This window comes from Mus caroli, unplaced genomic scaffold (genome assembly GCF_978045245.1).
Source record: "Mus caroli unplaced genomic scaffold, Mus_caroli_1 scaffold_5, whole genome shotgun sequence".
Lineage (NCBI taxonomy): Eukaryota > Metazoa > Chordata > Mammalia > Rodentia > Muridae > Mus > Mus caroli.
This window is the reverse complement of record NW_028227260.1, coordinates 54,484,578-54,500,304: the sequence shown is the minus strand read 5'-3', so window position 1 is coordinate 54,500,304 and position 15,727 is coordinate 54,484,578. Positions and strand designations below refer to the sequence as shown.

Genomic DNA, 15,727 nt, shown 5'->3' with positions numbered 1-15,727 from the left:
GCATATTTCAAAAATAAATTATGCAATAATGTTGGCATTGCACTATTGATGTATGTTAGTCTGCATTAGAAATATTTGCCTTGGCGTGAAATAGTCATTCTGAACCAGATGCCAAAGTATTATTTTGAGTACTAGTAGCAATGTGGTGATTTTGAGTTAATTTAAAACATGTCCTGCTGTATCCTTTTATAATGACTTCTGAACAAAGAACTAAGACTGTGAAAGTACAGGATATGATAAAAAGGTGTTTATATAGGCAAGAAGCCAGAATGATCGGAATGATGTGTTCATTTTCAAGTTATCGTCAATGATAGAGGACATCTCTTTCAATATAACTTAGAAAAACACTGTTTCTCTTTCCATATGTTAGCCCAAGTTAGTTGCTATCCAGACAGCACTTAGTGGGATGAGTGTGTGTGTGTGTTTGTGTGTGGGGGTGTGTCTGTGTGTGTGTGCATGCACGTGTGAGTGTGGGGGAAAGTATGAGGGTGTAGTCATGGCTAATCAGCACGATTTTCTGATTTTTATAGCCTCTATTTTCAAATAGAATATTTATATAGAGACAGTCACATTTTCAGAAGAGCTTTGCATATAATAACTGCAGAACTCCATAAGGGGACTGAGGATACGATGCTTTTCCTTAATGAGCTACATTCAAATTTTCCATAAGAAGAATCTCAAAATAGATCATAACGAATTCACCATGACAAATTCTCCTGGGACAAATTGGCACAGTTTTAGAAGTGGGCTATAGAGGAGTGAGTATGAGAGTGGGAGGAGTGTGTGTGTGGGGAAAGAGGGTGTAGAAGTGACTTTAAACAGTTTGCATTTACTCACATGCCTGGGTTTAAGTGACAGCTATGCATTTTGGCATCAAAGAACCAGGGTTAGATGTTTAGAGTTCAGGCTTAAGGGCTGTGAGTTTGCAAATCTAGCAGCTGGAGTGTGTTTGTGGTAGCTGCTTTCCTGTGCTAAGCTGATTTACTTGTTTAAGGTCTGACCTCATCATCCTGTCAGTATGGGTTCCCACCTACACTGTTAGCGGCAGCTTTCTGGCTTCAGCTAGGCTGGAAGTATTCACAGTGTATCACAGGCAGAGGGGGAGGGGAGAGAAAGCAAGAAAAAACTGCTTGCTCTCTCAGCACTTGTGCTTTTGTTAGTTCTACACAAGAGGCAGAGAGAAACAAGAGATAACAAAGGCTCCATTTCCTTTCTGTTAGAGAAGGCTTTTGTCTTTTCTCCGGCAACAATGTCAGTGTCCGGCAAGAAAGAGTTTGATGTGAAACAGATCCTGAGGCTGCGCTGGAGATGGTTTAGTCATCCTTCTCAAGGATCGCCTAACACTGGAAGCTGCCTTCAGCAGGAAGGATATGAGCATAGAGGGACCCCGGTGCAGGGCAGGTTGAAGAACCACTCACGGGACAGAAACGGACTGAAGAAAAGCAATAGTCCTGTCCACCACGATATACTGACGCCAGTGCCAGGACCAGCCCCTACCCATCAAAGAGTCCTTCAGAATTGGCACCAACAAAACGTGATAGTACATCTTCAAGCAAATGAAGACACTCCTAAAGCCGTTCCAGAAGGAAATTTGCTCAAAGAGGCTTGTGAGAAGCGCTCACGAGATTTGGAGATGATGGGTGATGACAATATAGAAGATAGGAGAGCAGGGTAAGAGTTTTTGGTTACGTAAGTGAAAGCTTTAGCCTAGATTAACTTAGTCTGTAAAACTCTCATTTCATGCTAAATAGGAAGTGTCAGAATAATCTGAGTTTGTGTGCAGCCAATCAGGGTCTTGAAGAAAATCTCGCTTCTAAGTCTATGAAAGAACATTGTAATCACAATATGTTTTGATAATTAATGGGAAGCTATTTTTCCTAGTAGGTTTGCTTATTATCATATTCCCTATCCATTTAGAATTCTTTCGGGTTTAAAGAGACAGCTTTTTTTCTTTTTTTTAATTACTAACCTCTGTAGGTACCTTCAACAGCTTAGATATTCCAACAGTGGTGGTTGTTTTGTCAAGTGCATGCAATCAGAACTCTTTTTTTTTTTTTAATTTTGTGAACAGGATTAACTTTGACAAAAATATAAATACACGTTCTGACTATTGAACATATTCTTGCTTACCTAGGACATGTAATAGTTTTGTAATTCTTTGGGTTTTGTTTTTTTGTTTTTAGTGAGAATATATAATATTACTTGTCATTGAGCGCCATTTCATGCGCCATTACTTTCACAGCTAGTTTGTAAACAAAAGTGTTCATTGGGTAAGTAATAAGAATTTGCTCCCATCAGTGGATTCTTAAAATAAGAAACGTCATGCATTTTAAGGCAACAAAATTAAGCTATGAAAGCAAAATTTGTATTTGAGGTAGGATTCTTAAGACATGACTTCATTTTAAACTGCATTCATCAGTAAGCTTTGAGAGGAAGAAATGTTTATTCTGTTCTCTAGTATTGACAAATACCTGAAAAGTGAATTGAAATTAAAATTTAAAAGTGCTATATAAAAAAGAACCTGTTTTGATGTATTGAAAATCATATAATAATCTTGCATGAAACTGTACTACCTTTGGAAATCTAGATGCTTCACAATGTGTTCCTGTTAAGGATTGGGACACTTTTCTCATCATGTGAATTTTTTTGCATATTTAGGAAATGCTCTTTGTTTCCATGAGTTCAAAACAAATATCAAAAGAAAATGTAATATATTAACATTATGATACAGAAAAATCGCATATGCAAAACAACAGCTTTAGAGGAACTTGGTCTTTTTAAAATGTAAATATGTAAAGAATTTCTGAAATGACTTTAAGTACAATATTAGATCACCTGTAATATAGATCTTTAAAGATTTCAAGTGTTTCTTTGTGAACATGTGTGTTTTTTCTTTACCCGGAGAAAACTATGCAACTATTAAGACTGAAAACTCAATTTAGTACAACTTAAAGACATTCATAATAACATGGGGTCAGAGTTTTCCCATAAAAAATTTTCTGTGAATTCTCCTCATTCTACTTTTTAATGGACAATCTGAATGCTAATATAAATATTTAACTCAGCTATATACAAATTTTAAAAAATTCACTGTTATTTCCTAAGAAAATCTTTTGAGTATCTGGCACTAAAACTGAATAGAATAGAAAAGAGTAAAGTAAGTTAGATGCTAGAATAAAATGATGGCAAATGTCTAGTCTAAAGTATCACCATATGACTGTACTTATGATTTTGAAATTCTTTATATTCCAAAGAATTTTTCTCATAATATTTCATAGGAAAGTTAGCATTTTCTTTAAATAAACACTGGAAATACTTATAAGTGTGCAAGACCATGAATTCAGAAGGAAAGGACTAAACTGAGGGGCTTATTAATTAAAATACTATGTCTTATTATCATCTTATTACCTATTATAAATGTCTATGTTTTATTTCAAGATAGTTCAAGGAGTAGGTTTGGAATTTCTTGCTACTTTAATTCTCTCTTCTTCAGCAAGATTTTCAGAACTGAGGGAAAAGATTGTGTTAAATTGGTACCACTGTGCCACATCCTTGATACAATTCCTTTGATGAAAAGAAAAGAAAAGGAAAGAAAAAAGAAAAGAAAAGAAAAGAAAAGAAAAGAAAAGAAAAGAAAAGAAAAGAAAAGAAAAGAAAAGAAAAGAAAAGAAAATCAGCAGTCAGTATGGAGAAATCATGATAGTAGTGTGGGTGACCTCTGATAACTCAGCAAAAAGGGCTAAGACACTCCACTTTCTGTATATATTATAAAAGTTGAATCCATAATGCATTAATTTATATGTTTTCAGTATAAAAAATAAGTCAAATAAATTTCCCAAAGATATTAAGTTGCTGTGGTAAAACCATATTACTATTTTATTTAATAATTTAAAATTTCAAATATAAACTTCCAAGCTTCATTCACAAATATGTATTATATTTAGCAACAGGCATCACATATCTGAGCACTATGAAAATGCATATATGAATATTCCTATCATCAGATTTCTGAATTCTTCTGTCATTCAATTTTATGGTAGTCATCTGCTAACTACATATTTGCTTTTGTGTAACTACCTTATTTAAGAAAAGATTTTCTCTTCTTTGTTTCAATCCTAAACTTCCAATGATAAATATTTTAGTATGATATTATGATAATGCTAATATTTAGCTATATGATAGGTATGATAAATAATGCACAATATTTACCTATTGCCGTAGCTGATAACTCCTAAATAAACAATTGTATTAGTGTTTAGATAGAAATCGTGGTGTTAAAAGAATTCCCACTATAATAAACATCAGTTCTTAAATAAAATGAACGTGACATGTTTATGGTACCTGCATATATCTTAGGCTGCCAGTTAATGAGCTATTTAGTTTAAAGACATTAAAAGGAATGGGGATAATGCTGCTGTTCTGTCTATTGGACTTGTAAGGTGTGGAATATGTGACAGCTACACAGATACATTAATCTGCATTCCTTTCTAGTTTGGCAATGTGAAGTCATACTCAAAATTCTGCTTCACTGATCACATTTTATTTGTCAAACAAAATTTGCTTTGAAAACTGTGGCTGTCGTTGTAAATATCAATATAGAACAGGAAAGGAGAACTGTATTAATGACAGAATTTGTCAATACGTAAATCCACAGATAGTGAGTATTTAATGTGTTTAGGAACTCGGGTAGCTGTTAGGAATAGAATGAAATCTAAAGGAATAATGTATTTTCATAATATATGCATATTATGAATTCATATATAAAATTTAAGTGGCTACAAGTGGTATTAAAGAAAATTAAATGGGATAGAGTAGAAAGGAGGTATCCTTCACATAGTGAAAGGGTTTCCAAAGCAATTACAGTTGAGCAGATATTCAAGTGCAATGAAAGGATCCAAGCTTCTGAGTCACAAATGTGAAGCAAGTGCCAGGTCACTGCCCCTGTTTCACAGAAGAGTCCTTAATAGCCATACATCACGTTTCTGTGCAGATCAGTGCTACATGTTCAGTGCTACATAAGCACATAACCAATTGAATGAAGTACAAAAATCCTCAGATTAAATGAAAAACTATTTATTATAGTGATGTTATGATCACATCTATGTCCCTAGGACACAGAAGTGACTTCCCAGACATCCTGTAACACTAGTGGAATTGTGCTATCCAGGCTACTCGATACTCAACTCCTACAGAGTGTGCCTCATGGAAAGAAGTCTATACCCTTTTAGTGTATAGTTGATTTTTTTTTTTGGACAAAAGTATTCACATAGAGACAAATTCAATGTGGACTTTCATTCTCTCCCCAAACCATTCTGCAATATGCAATATACATGGAAAATACATAAGCATAAGGAAAAGCCTAAATTGAAAATGATGAAATTTATTCTAATTTCTTTCTGGTACAATAAAGAACCAGCTGTGTACTATTTGTAGGCAGACTCTAAGGAAGCAAAACTTCAATTTCAATGACCCTGCGCCTGAAGTGTGCTAAGTACCTGAAAATACAAGTGTATCTTCTAGTAAAGTGCTCAACAGAAACAGTAAGAGAATAGAGGTTTTGAAATATAATATAAATAAACAATAGTAATGTAAAATTAGAACTTAAAATGTCATTATTTGTTGGCTTAAATCATGTTTTAATAAACTAGTTTTAGATGTGCAAGTTATTGTTACACCAAAAGGTGTAAAATATGTCTTTTAATATCTCATGAGTATAAAAGCTCCTTTAAAATAAATGTAAACTTCTGGGTATGGTGTTGTGTGTATAAAACATCACCAGATCAGCACTGATGGTTACAGTTAAGGTATATAAGATGCTTGGTAATTATATGTGGAAAAAATAATTTTACCGTCCATTTGTTGCAAAGATATTTTAACTTATAAATTACACATACATTTTACATGCATTAGAAAGTAAATGGCAATTTGAAAGCTAAAAGATTATTTGGGCACAAATGAATGAACAAAAAAGAAAGAAAAATAGTGCTGTCTTAAAACAGAATAATTAAAAATTGATTACCATTTCTCATTTTGCAACGTATATTATCACTGTTTATTTCATATGGCTGCCTCAACACATAAACATATAGAGAGAATAATTGATCAGTCTCATTTTCCCCAACAATGGATTTTCCAGTTTCCATAATAAAAAGTTGGACTCTTGCATCTGTGTTCATATACAAGCAAAATACAAACATGTTTGTTGTATCTGGGATAATATGCATGGTGCATGTTTTTAAAACACACTAAAATGATTAGATAATTTGATTTAAAAGTCCAAATGCTAAAATCTATCTGGCACGACCACAAATGCCTCATTGTTTTGTTTCCATCCTTTCCTTACATAAACTTATTCTAAGGGTTTTTTAAAGATTAATATTATATAGCATATGGATATTTTAGGGTTAAAATCCTCATGGATATAGACAATGATGTTTCAGTTAGCAATGACAACTCTTAATGATATCAAGATCCTAAAAATTCAGTTACTTTGCTGTAAATAAAACAGTTTGAACAACAAAGTATTAACAATACTTACAAATTATTAGCTAGTCCATAGTGAAGTGTAGTCATTTATAGCAAAGGGAAATGTTAGCCATTGATATTGAGGTGCCATACCCAAAGGCACCATATTTCAACATTTACTATATTTTTTGTACACACACACACACACATATGAACACACATATACACACCCACAAACAGAGAGAGAGAGAGAGAGAGAGAGAGAGAGCTTTTCTCTGGTTCTCATGCTTTCAAAGGAAAGATTTCATTGTAGAGTTCTTATTCACATGGACAACTAATATTTCTCTGTGAAATGTTTGTCTGGGTATGTGTTGTTACCTACCTTTTTACAATGCAAAAAAATAGTGTGGTTTTCTAAGGAAAAAGGCCTGCATTATTAACTTTGCACTGTATTATTCAATAGAAACTGATTTCAAAGAGAATTAGAAATAAATTACAACGATAATTTTGTAGAAGAATTAAGATTAAATAATGGCTGTGACTTAACACAAACCATATAGTAGCATATTAATTTTTAAGGTGTTTCAGTTAATATGTACAATTTTAACACATAATTTCAATATAACATAGTAATTCAAAACATTTTAGAAATGTTGCTCCATTTTTAAACTCTTTGTACCCATTATCTCCTTTTGGACAATTAAATAATGTGATCCTCATGTTAAATAGATTTTTCTAAGTCAACATTAGTTGATCGCACAATTATGAGAAGTGAATACTTGTTGTTTCTTAATTTGTATTTTTCCATAACAATTAAAATGATAATATTATCAATTCAGTTCACCATCTCCAATGAGTATGTCCTATTTTATGTCAATAAGATAATATTCTAAAGACAACCATGGTTAAATTAACTAAAGTTCTCAAAACAACATGGAATATGCTTCTCCAGATAAATTAATCCTGATTATAATTTAATGTGTATAGTTTTCAGGAGTATAAAACTTACAATATCACAGTTTCCCAAATAGAAAAAAAATCTCATTTTAATTACTGAGTATTTCATGGGCAATAGTGACATAGTGAATTTTTATTGATAGTTTCAAAATACATATTTCCTATCAGTTCAAAATTCATTTGCATTGCTGTCTACTACCTTGATTGGAAGAAAATATTCATGCATATAAAACAATAATCATTCTGTAAAATCTCTAGCCTCCAATGATAAACAGATATTGTAGTCACTGAGTATAATTTATTTATGGTTATTTTATTTACTTTAGGTAATTTCACTAAAGAGCATGTCAAGTTTAAAAAAAAAAAAAACTACCTAAGGAAAGTAAAATGGAAGTGAGAAAATTCTAAACCAAATTATTTTTATTCATTTAACATTAATGCTGCAAAAGGAATTGAATATATATTTGTTGTCCCAGAATGCCAACGATTAACACCAGGATTTGAAAACACAGAGAAACTTGGGTTTTTTTTTTTTTCCCTATTTACTGTATAATTCTAGATTATATCCTTGTTAATGAATAGGCTTATGTTGTTCTTGTTAATAAAATTTAAAAGAAACTTTTTGTAAAAAATAGTCCTGTAGCTCACTTATGTAAAAAAAAAAAAAAAAAAGCCATAACATTTTTTTCTTTTTTTTTTTTTACTGGATATTTTCTTTATTTACATTTCAAATGTTATCCCCCTTTTTTTTTTGTTTCTCCTCCAGAGACCCCCTATCCCATCCCCCCTTTCCTGCTTCTATGAGGGTGTTCTGTGAATGAAGTTGAAGCTAGTAATATAAAAAAATCAGATATACCATAAGACAATAGATGGATCTATTTCCTATTATAAAGTTTTACTATATTGTTAAATTAAAAATCTCTAGAGTAATAATTAGCTGTCTTATACACAAAGCACCTCCTATTTCAAGTTCCTTAGGTCATTAGTATATAGCATGTGAAGTTTTATAATGCTCAAAATAGCACCCAGGCCTGGTATATTAGCTAAAGCTTTTTAATTTTACATCTACATTGTATTAGCAAAAATAATCATGTAGTCCAAGAATTAGGAGTACTGAAATTTGATTAAATATAAAGGGAGTTTTATAGAAATAGCATTCATTTTATTTGGCAAAATACATAAAACTTCAAATCTGACTCTAGAGTAAAAGTAGCAAAAAAAGCACCATGAATACAAAGCTAATATTAAAAGCTCAACAGGAATATAAAGAAAAAAGAACCCCTATTAAATTTCTAAGGCTTTAAAGACTGCTACAAAGCAGCCTGAGGAAGAGAGAAAAAACTACCATCAGCCTCTCCCTGAAGAAATTCTGAGACTTATAGTAATAATTTTTCATAGTGTTTCAACAGGAAAATGTTTAACAGTCCACAGCATTGCTTAAGCCTTGTGCTACTTCGATATTTAATGGGATTTATTAAGTTCTACTACAGAATGTCAAATATTTTAAAGATCATGCCCTTAAGGATTTTACAGTGCAGTCAGAATGGTGAGAAGACAAGGGTCTTGGGGTGGGGGGAGAAAAAGAAAATACTCTTCCCCCATAAAAGCCTTAAGAACAGTTCCAATAGCAGCAACTTGTTTTAGACCCTCATATTTATCTAGGACAGCAAAGATGGAAGTGAATCTAGTAATTCAAAATACAAACAGGGTAAGGTTCAATTCAAGAATAGAAACAATTTCAATAATGTGAATTTTTTTATTTGGTTTCCATTTCCTGGATCAAAAACAAAATTACCAATAATATAATATATTACCAGTAGGATTCCACTCAACTCTCTGATGAGCTGTTTGGAAAATTTCTAATATAATCCTGTATATGTTGCAAATATTTATTCTGCCAATCATATTCTGTCACAGCACTCAAAGATTTTCCTCTGTTTCCCAAGGTCCCAAAACAAATTTTCATAGATATTGAATATCTGAGGATAAGCAATTCTATTGCACTGGATTTTGATCATTTTACTTCCATTGAGCTTTCCATAATAATCACACTTTAAATGGCTGTGATGTTTCTGAGTTTGAAAAGGCGTTGAAAAAGTTATACATATATACAAAGGAAAATCCATGTATAACATGACCACAGCTAATTCATACAGAACAAAATAGAACTCTAAGCAAAATTTCCTAATTGCAGGATGTTCACCACATTCCTTTCTCAATTTCATGTTTGATTTCTTCATTCTGAAAAGATTATGAGTTTGAACTTAATATTATAGTTATAATTAGAAAGTACCAAGATTAAGTTGCACAGAGAATTTTGTCCAGGTAAGTATTTGAAGTAACTGTGCCATTTTAAAATTTTACACTATTATATTAAAGATTCATTTTGATACACTTCACAAACTTTGGGAGAATAGATATAGTTAAATCACCTTAATTTATTGTTTGGTCAAAATAGATAATAACTACTCAATTTGTAAGGATGTATTTATAAGGATGTATGTTGTCTATTATGAAAGTGAGGTTTTGCAGATTCTGTGGAGCTTAAAAGCCAGTAAAGAGGAGCTAATTTTTTGCTCGGCTTCTGTATGTTAGTAATATAGATAGGAAAAAAGTAAATGAATTGCTATTTTAGATGTTTTCTAGTATTGTTTTTGGTTTGGGTTGGTATGGGATGGTTTGATTTTGAGACTGGGTTTTTTTCCCCATACACTATTTTCTGATTATTTTTCTTCCCCTTATTCCTCCCAGTTCCTCTCTACCTCCCTTTCCTGTCATGATCCACACTTTTTCTGTCTCCCATTAGATAACAAGCATGTGTCTGAGGAATAATAATGATGTGTAATCAAATAAAACAAAAACGAACAAAGCAATATAGGACAAAAACTAAGCAAGAACAATATTGAAAGAAAAAGCATACAAAATGCATATAGATGCAGCACACACATATGCACACATACAGGAATTTCATTAAAAATGAAAGCCATAATATATATATATATACATATATATATATATATATATACAAACACAATATATAATATATGCACATATGCACAGAGAACTAGTAATGTAAAATAAAAATTTAAAAGCCCTGAACAATATGAGACAAAGAACCTTCAGAGACAATGTTGACTTAATTTTTCTTGGCCATCAACTGCTAGGCATGGGGCCTATCATTAAAAGTGGTTTGTTTCCCCGGTGAGACTCCTTTGTTTTATTTTATTGCGTTATTATTCCCTGGACACACATTGGTTATCTAATGGGAGACAGTAAGGTATGGATCCGGATAAGAGTGGTGAGGGAGAGGAACTGGGAGGAGTAAAGGGAGGGAAAATCAGAATCAGAATATATTGTATGAAAAAAAAACTTATTTGCAAGTGGCTATCAATTGTAGACAGCTTGTGGATTAGGAGGGGATTCATGTGTTCATTTCTTTCAGCCCTAGGATCCTGTCTGATGCAGATGCATGCAGGTATTGGGCAAGAGCCATAGATTTTGTGCGTTCATATGTGCATCAGCTGTGTTCTTGTTAGAAGGCCTTGATTCCTTGGCATCCTGTACCCCCTCTAGCTTTTACACCTTCTCTGCATTTTCTTTCATGGAATTTTATGAGCCCTGAATGGAGGCACTTGATGGATAATTTCCTTTAGGGACTGGGTCTTCCAAAGTCTTTTACTCTATGCATATTTTCTTGCTGTGGGTCTCTGTATTTGTTTTCATCTACTACTGGATGAACCTTCTCTGATGATGGCTGAACAGGGAACAAATTTATGAGTATAGAAGAATGTCACACAGAGTCATTTTATTGTGATGTTCCTTTAGCAGACCAGTAGTATTTGGATTTTCCCAGGGCTCTTGGCATTTCTAGTCTCACATTGCTTGCCACCCAAAAAGTATTGAGTAGGGGTTCTATCCCATGTGTTGGGCCTTAACTTAAATCCTATATTAGTTAATACCACATGTACAAGTGTATATTTCAGATAAAGAGTTTTGTAGCTGACTAGAGAGATGGCTCATCCATTAAAGTATAGGCTCACAAATTAAAATTTTTAATCTTGATTTAAAGGAAGACTTCTATTCTGTAACCATTTGCAAGAGTGCTGTAGTAGGGTGTAAAGAAGTCCTCAAATTCTTATGATCTGAATGGGTTTCACCATCACCCACTCTGCCCTCTATTGTCTTCCTTCAGTTTAGCCTCAAGGGTTTACTGCAAGAAAACAAGGTAAGGAGATAGTATAGATAGACACCATGGCTGCACCTAATATTGTTTCCAAATTGCTTTTATTTCTGGACAATGTTACCAAATCCCCTTAATTTTTCTTCATATTATAGTGAAGAAAAGACATTTACAAATAAAACTAAGGAAAACACATGTTTATATTTAATTTTCATTTTAAAGAGTTATGGTTATAATATTTATCAATACTTTTTCAGATAATATATTTTAGTCATTTTTATCCCTTTTCCAAACTCCTCCCAGACCTTCCTACGCCTCTGTGCTCCCATTTCACATTCTTTCTCAAGCACTAAAAATAAATAAAGAAAAAACAGCCAATGATGCAAAAAATATGAAACCAAAACAAAATACTCATAAACAAAAGTTGAGTCTATTTTTGCATTGGCTAAATATTCCTGAGCATAGGGCCTAACCTGGAATGTGATATAACCAGTGACACCTTATTGTAAACAAACAAACAAACAAATTTCCCCCTTTCCAGCAGGTATCAATTGCAAATAGCTTTTTGATCAGTGGTGGGAATTTGTGTCTGTCATCTCACTGCTAAACTTTTGTATGACTTGAACATGTTCAAGACTCCTACTTGATTCCATAGTCTCTGTGAGTTCGCGTGTGCATTAATCCTGGTGTTTCTGGAAGCCACTATTTCTTGATCCCACTTTCAACTGTTCCAACTATCTGTCCATGTACAATGTCCAGTTGTGGTTCTCTCTTTTAACTACCATCTATTATAAGAATAAGCTTCTCTGAAGAGGTTTGAGTAGTGCACTGACATATGAGGATAACAAGAGCTCATAAGGAGTCATTTTCTTACTGATAAGTGTAATAATGTTAGTAGGATTTCACTTAGAAACATGACCTATTTAGTCTAAGGTTCTTAGTCTCATTAACAGTCTTTTGCTCAGGTTTAATCCATATAATGTCTTAAATCTAATCTAGCAGTGGTTGTTGATTCCCATGGCATTTGGGTAATTATTGCAGCAGTGCATTCTATAGGCTGGATCTTGATGTAATTTCCACAGGTTTTATAGATAGGTTACATTGATGATTACTTCTTTCCTCTGGTAGTGTAGAAAGTGTCCAGCAGCACCATAAACTCTAGTCAGTACGAGTAAAGCTTCCAGTTGGACAAAGCAAAATATTTTAATGATAGATGACACCGTCTTCAGCAGCAAGGACTTACCACCTCATGTTGTGGAGGGTAATCAATAGTCTTGATAATAGCCTGTAATATTTGTGTAGTATGTATGACATCTTTGATCAACAACTTAACAATGTGTCACCCATTGCTGACATGGTGAGTTCTACTTGGAGCTAGAGATGTCTAATTGAATGAAATATTATATCCCCTACTATGTAGTGACTCCATTTAAATCTCTTTCATATATGCATATATTTTAGGAACCCTCTAAAATAGTTGCTTTCATATGCCTTTCAAAAGGCCCCAAAGTGACTTTCCCTTTTCTCTCTTATCCTGTTCTCCCATCCTACTTCCCATTTAATTGCCCCATTCTATTTTCCCCCTCAATCTCTTCATAGTGGGTGTATTCTATTTTCCCTTTCTTGAAAGGATTCCCTCTCCCTGCTGGACTGATAATAGTTCTCTAATCTCTATGGTTATTATGACTGAATAATACATGCCTAAAGCTTAAAGGAATGGAAAACCTGAACATTTGTTTCTTGGGTATATATTAACTTATTGGGATGGTTGTGTCTAGTTCACCCATTTACCTGCACATTTTATAACTTCATTTTTCTTAACATATGTATAATAATCTATTGTGTAAATAATAATTCAGTGTGCATAGGTGTACCACATTTTCACTATCTGTTCATTAGAGAATGGACATCTAGGCAGTTTACCATTTCTATTATAAACGGAGGAGCAACAAACATGGAAGATCAAGTACATTTGCAAACAGATGTAGATTCCTTTGAGCATATGAGAAAGAATTATATAACTCAATCTTGAGGTCGATAATCATATTAGAATTTAAAAGAGCATACCTAAAATAAATGCAGTTACTTGCAATTTTCATGGTGTTAACAAATATTAAAGCAATCAAGAATATGGAAATTATATTCTATATGTCTTATATAGAGAGTGATAAAAAGAATTCTCATATGTGGTAATGGTAAGACATTCAAATCATTTTGTGTTTAGATTATTTATATACTATTATCAACTCAGGATTCTCAGCATTATGTGTCACCTACTGAATTCTACAAGAAATAAATAGGGCATAATTCTAAATTGAATGTCATTTTCATTCTTACTTTTCTTGGGGAGGTTTTTTGTGTCTGACAGTACTCTGGCTATGATTCTTGTGGAACTTATTATGTAGATCAGGCTGGCCTCAAACCCATAGAGATCTGCTACCTCTGCTTTCTGACTGTTGAGATTAAAGGCATGCACCATCATACACTCAGCTCATTCTTTAATAATTGAAATATAATATATAATTTTAACCTGGAATATCTTTTTAATACCTCTAGTCTATATGGAAAATAAGTTTATATCTTCTGCTAAAACATTACTGTTTTCTAATTTCTTCATAATCTTTGTGTTCTATAAACCTAAAGTACAAATTCATATTTTATGGCTTCTAGCATAATATACCAGTACCCCATTTCAATGATTCTACTATTTTATATACAAACATTTTCACATCAAAAATGTACATTGTGGCGTTATGTTAATCAGATGCTGGTACTTGGTAGAACCTTTATATCTGCCATTATATATGAAGTAAACTTTCTTACTAAGAAGTTTATTATTTAGTCCTCTCTTGGCATATTTCCATCAATCAATTGACATTTCATTGATATTCAGTATTTAATTTTCTTTCCATGATGCAGTTAGAAGGTATGGGAAGGAAAACTGCAAGTTAAATTTTGTAGATATTTGGAGAGGAAAAATTTGGTATATAGTTGATATTTAATTTTTTTTACTTTAGCCAGGCAAAATTGAAATTATTCTTAAAATTTGACTGAGTAAACTCTAATACATGATAATATAATATGCATTTACTGCCTTATATTTAATGCCTAACAGTTGATAGGCATAAACATTCTGCACCAGTTCATATTATATCATGGTCAGGTCCAAGTAGTAGAAATTCTAGATTTTCCTCTAAATAAGTATCATCAATATACCACTGTCACATATATCCAAATCACTGAGTATTTTCTCAATTGTGACATTACTTTGTCAGTATCTCTAGCCATTGCAGCAGTGAAAATCTTCTGTTTCAAAAATTTACTTTGCTTATCCTTAAATAGACACACATCCATTCCCACACTTTCCACCCCCTTGGCATTTGTTTTCCCAGTGCTATAAACCTTTGTATTAAAATTGGACTCATGAAAAATCATCCAGAGGTCTACTGTAATAATAAGAGGATATCAAATGAGAGCTGTCATCATTTAAACTTCGATGTGGAGGGTCATATTGTGAATCACTTGAGCTCCTGAGATGGTGCTATTATTTATCTCACATAGTAGAACTATTACTTATCCAAGTCAGCCTTTCTAACTACCTGTGGTCCTGGAGGGCAACTTTGTTAACAAATGGGTGTAGAATGGAAATTATGTAACTAAAAAGAGAATGAGAGGATGAATACTCCTCTTAATTTTCAATGAACAAATGAGAATGGATTGAATAGAGGTTAACTGTATAAAGTATAGATACACTGTAACATAGATACTTCTAGGGAATTAAAAGACTTTTCTTGTAACTGAAAATTGTCTAACATAAAACCAGTAAGTTGGAATTCCATATGTGCAGCTTGCCTAATAACAAGGAATAACATCTAAAGACTGCCATATCCAGGGATCCATCCCATAATCAGCTTCCAAATGCTGACACCATTGCATACACTGCAAGATTTTGCTGAAAGGACCCAGATATAGCTGTCTCTTGCGAGACTAGGCCGGGGCCTAGCAAACACAGAAGTGGATGCTCACAGTCAGCTATTGGATGGATCACAGGGCCCCCAATGGAGGAGCTAGAGAAAATACCCAAGGATCTAAAGGGAACTGCAACCCTATAGGTGGAACAACATT

At 33.0% G+C, this 15,727-nt stretch overlaps 1 protein-coding gene across 2 annotated transcripts in view; it reads left to right on the top strand.

Moving 5' to 3' along the window:
- Positions 1 to 15,727, top strand: part of Klhl4 (kelch like family member 4) — a 97,876-nt gene that overhangs the window by 18,983 nt on the left and 63,166 nt on the right. Inside the window, exon 2 of one of the 2 annotated variants that reach the window (XM_021153114.3) lies at positions 1,221 to 1,671. In XM_021153114.3, the coding sequence (XP_021008773.1) occupies positions 1,250 to 1,671 (422 nt within the window). In that variant the 5' untranslated portion in view covers positions 1,221 to 1,249. Of the gene's footprint in view, positions 1 to 1,081; positions 1,672 to 15,727 lie in introns of those variants that run through there. The other variant, XM_021153115.3, reaches the window with a different exon arrangement.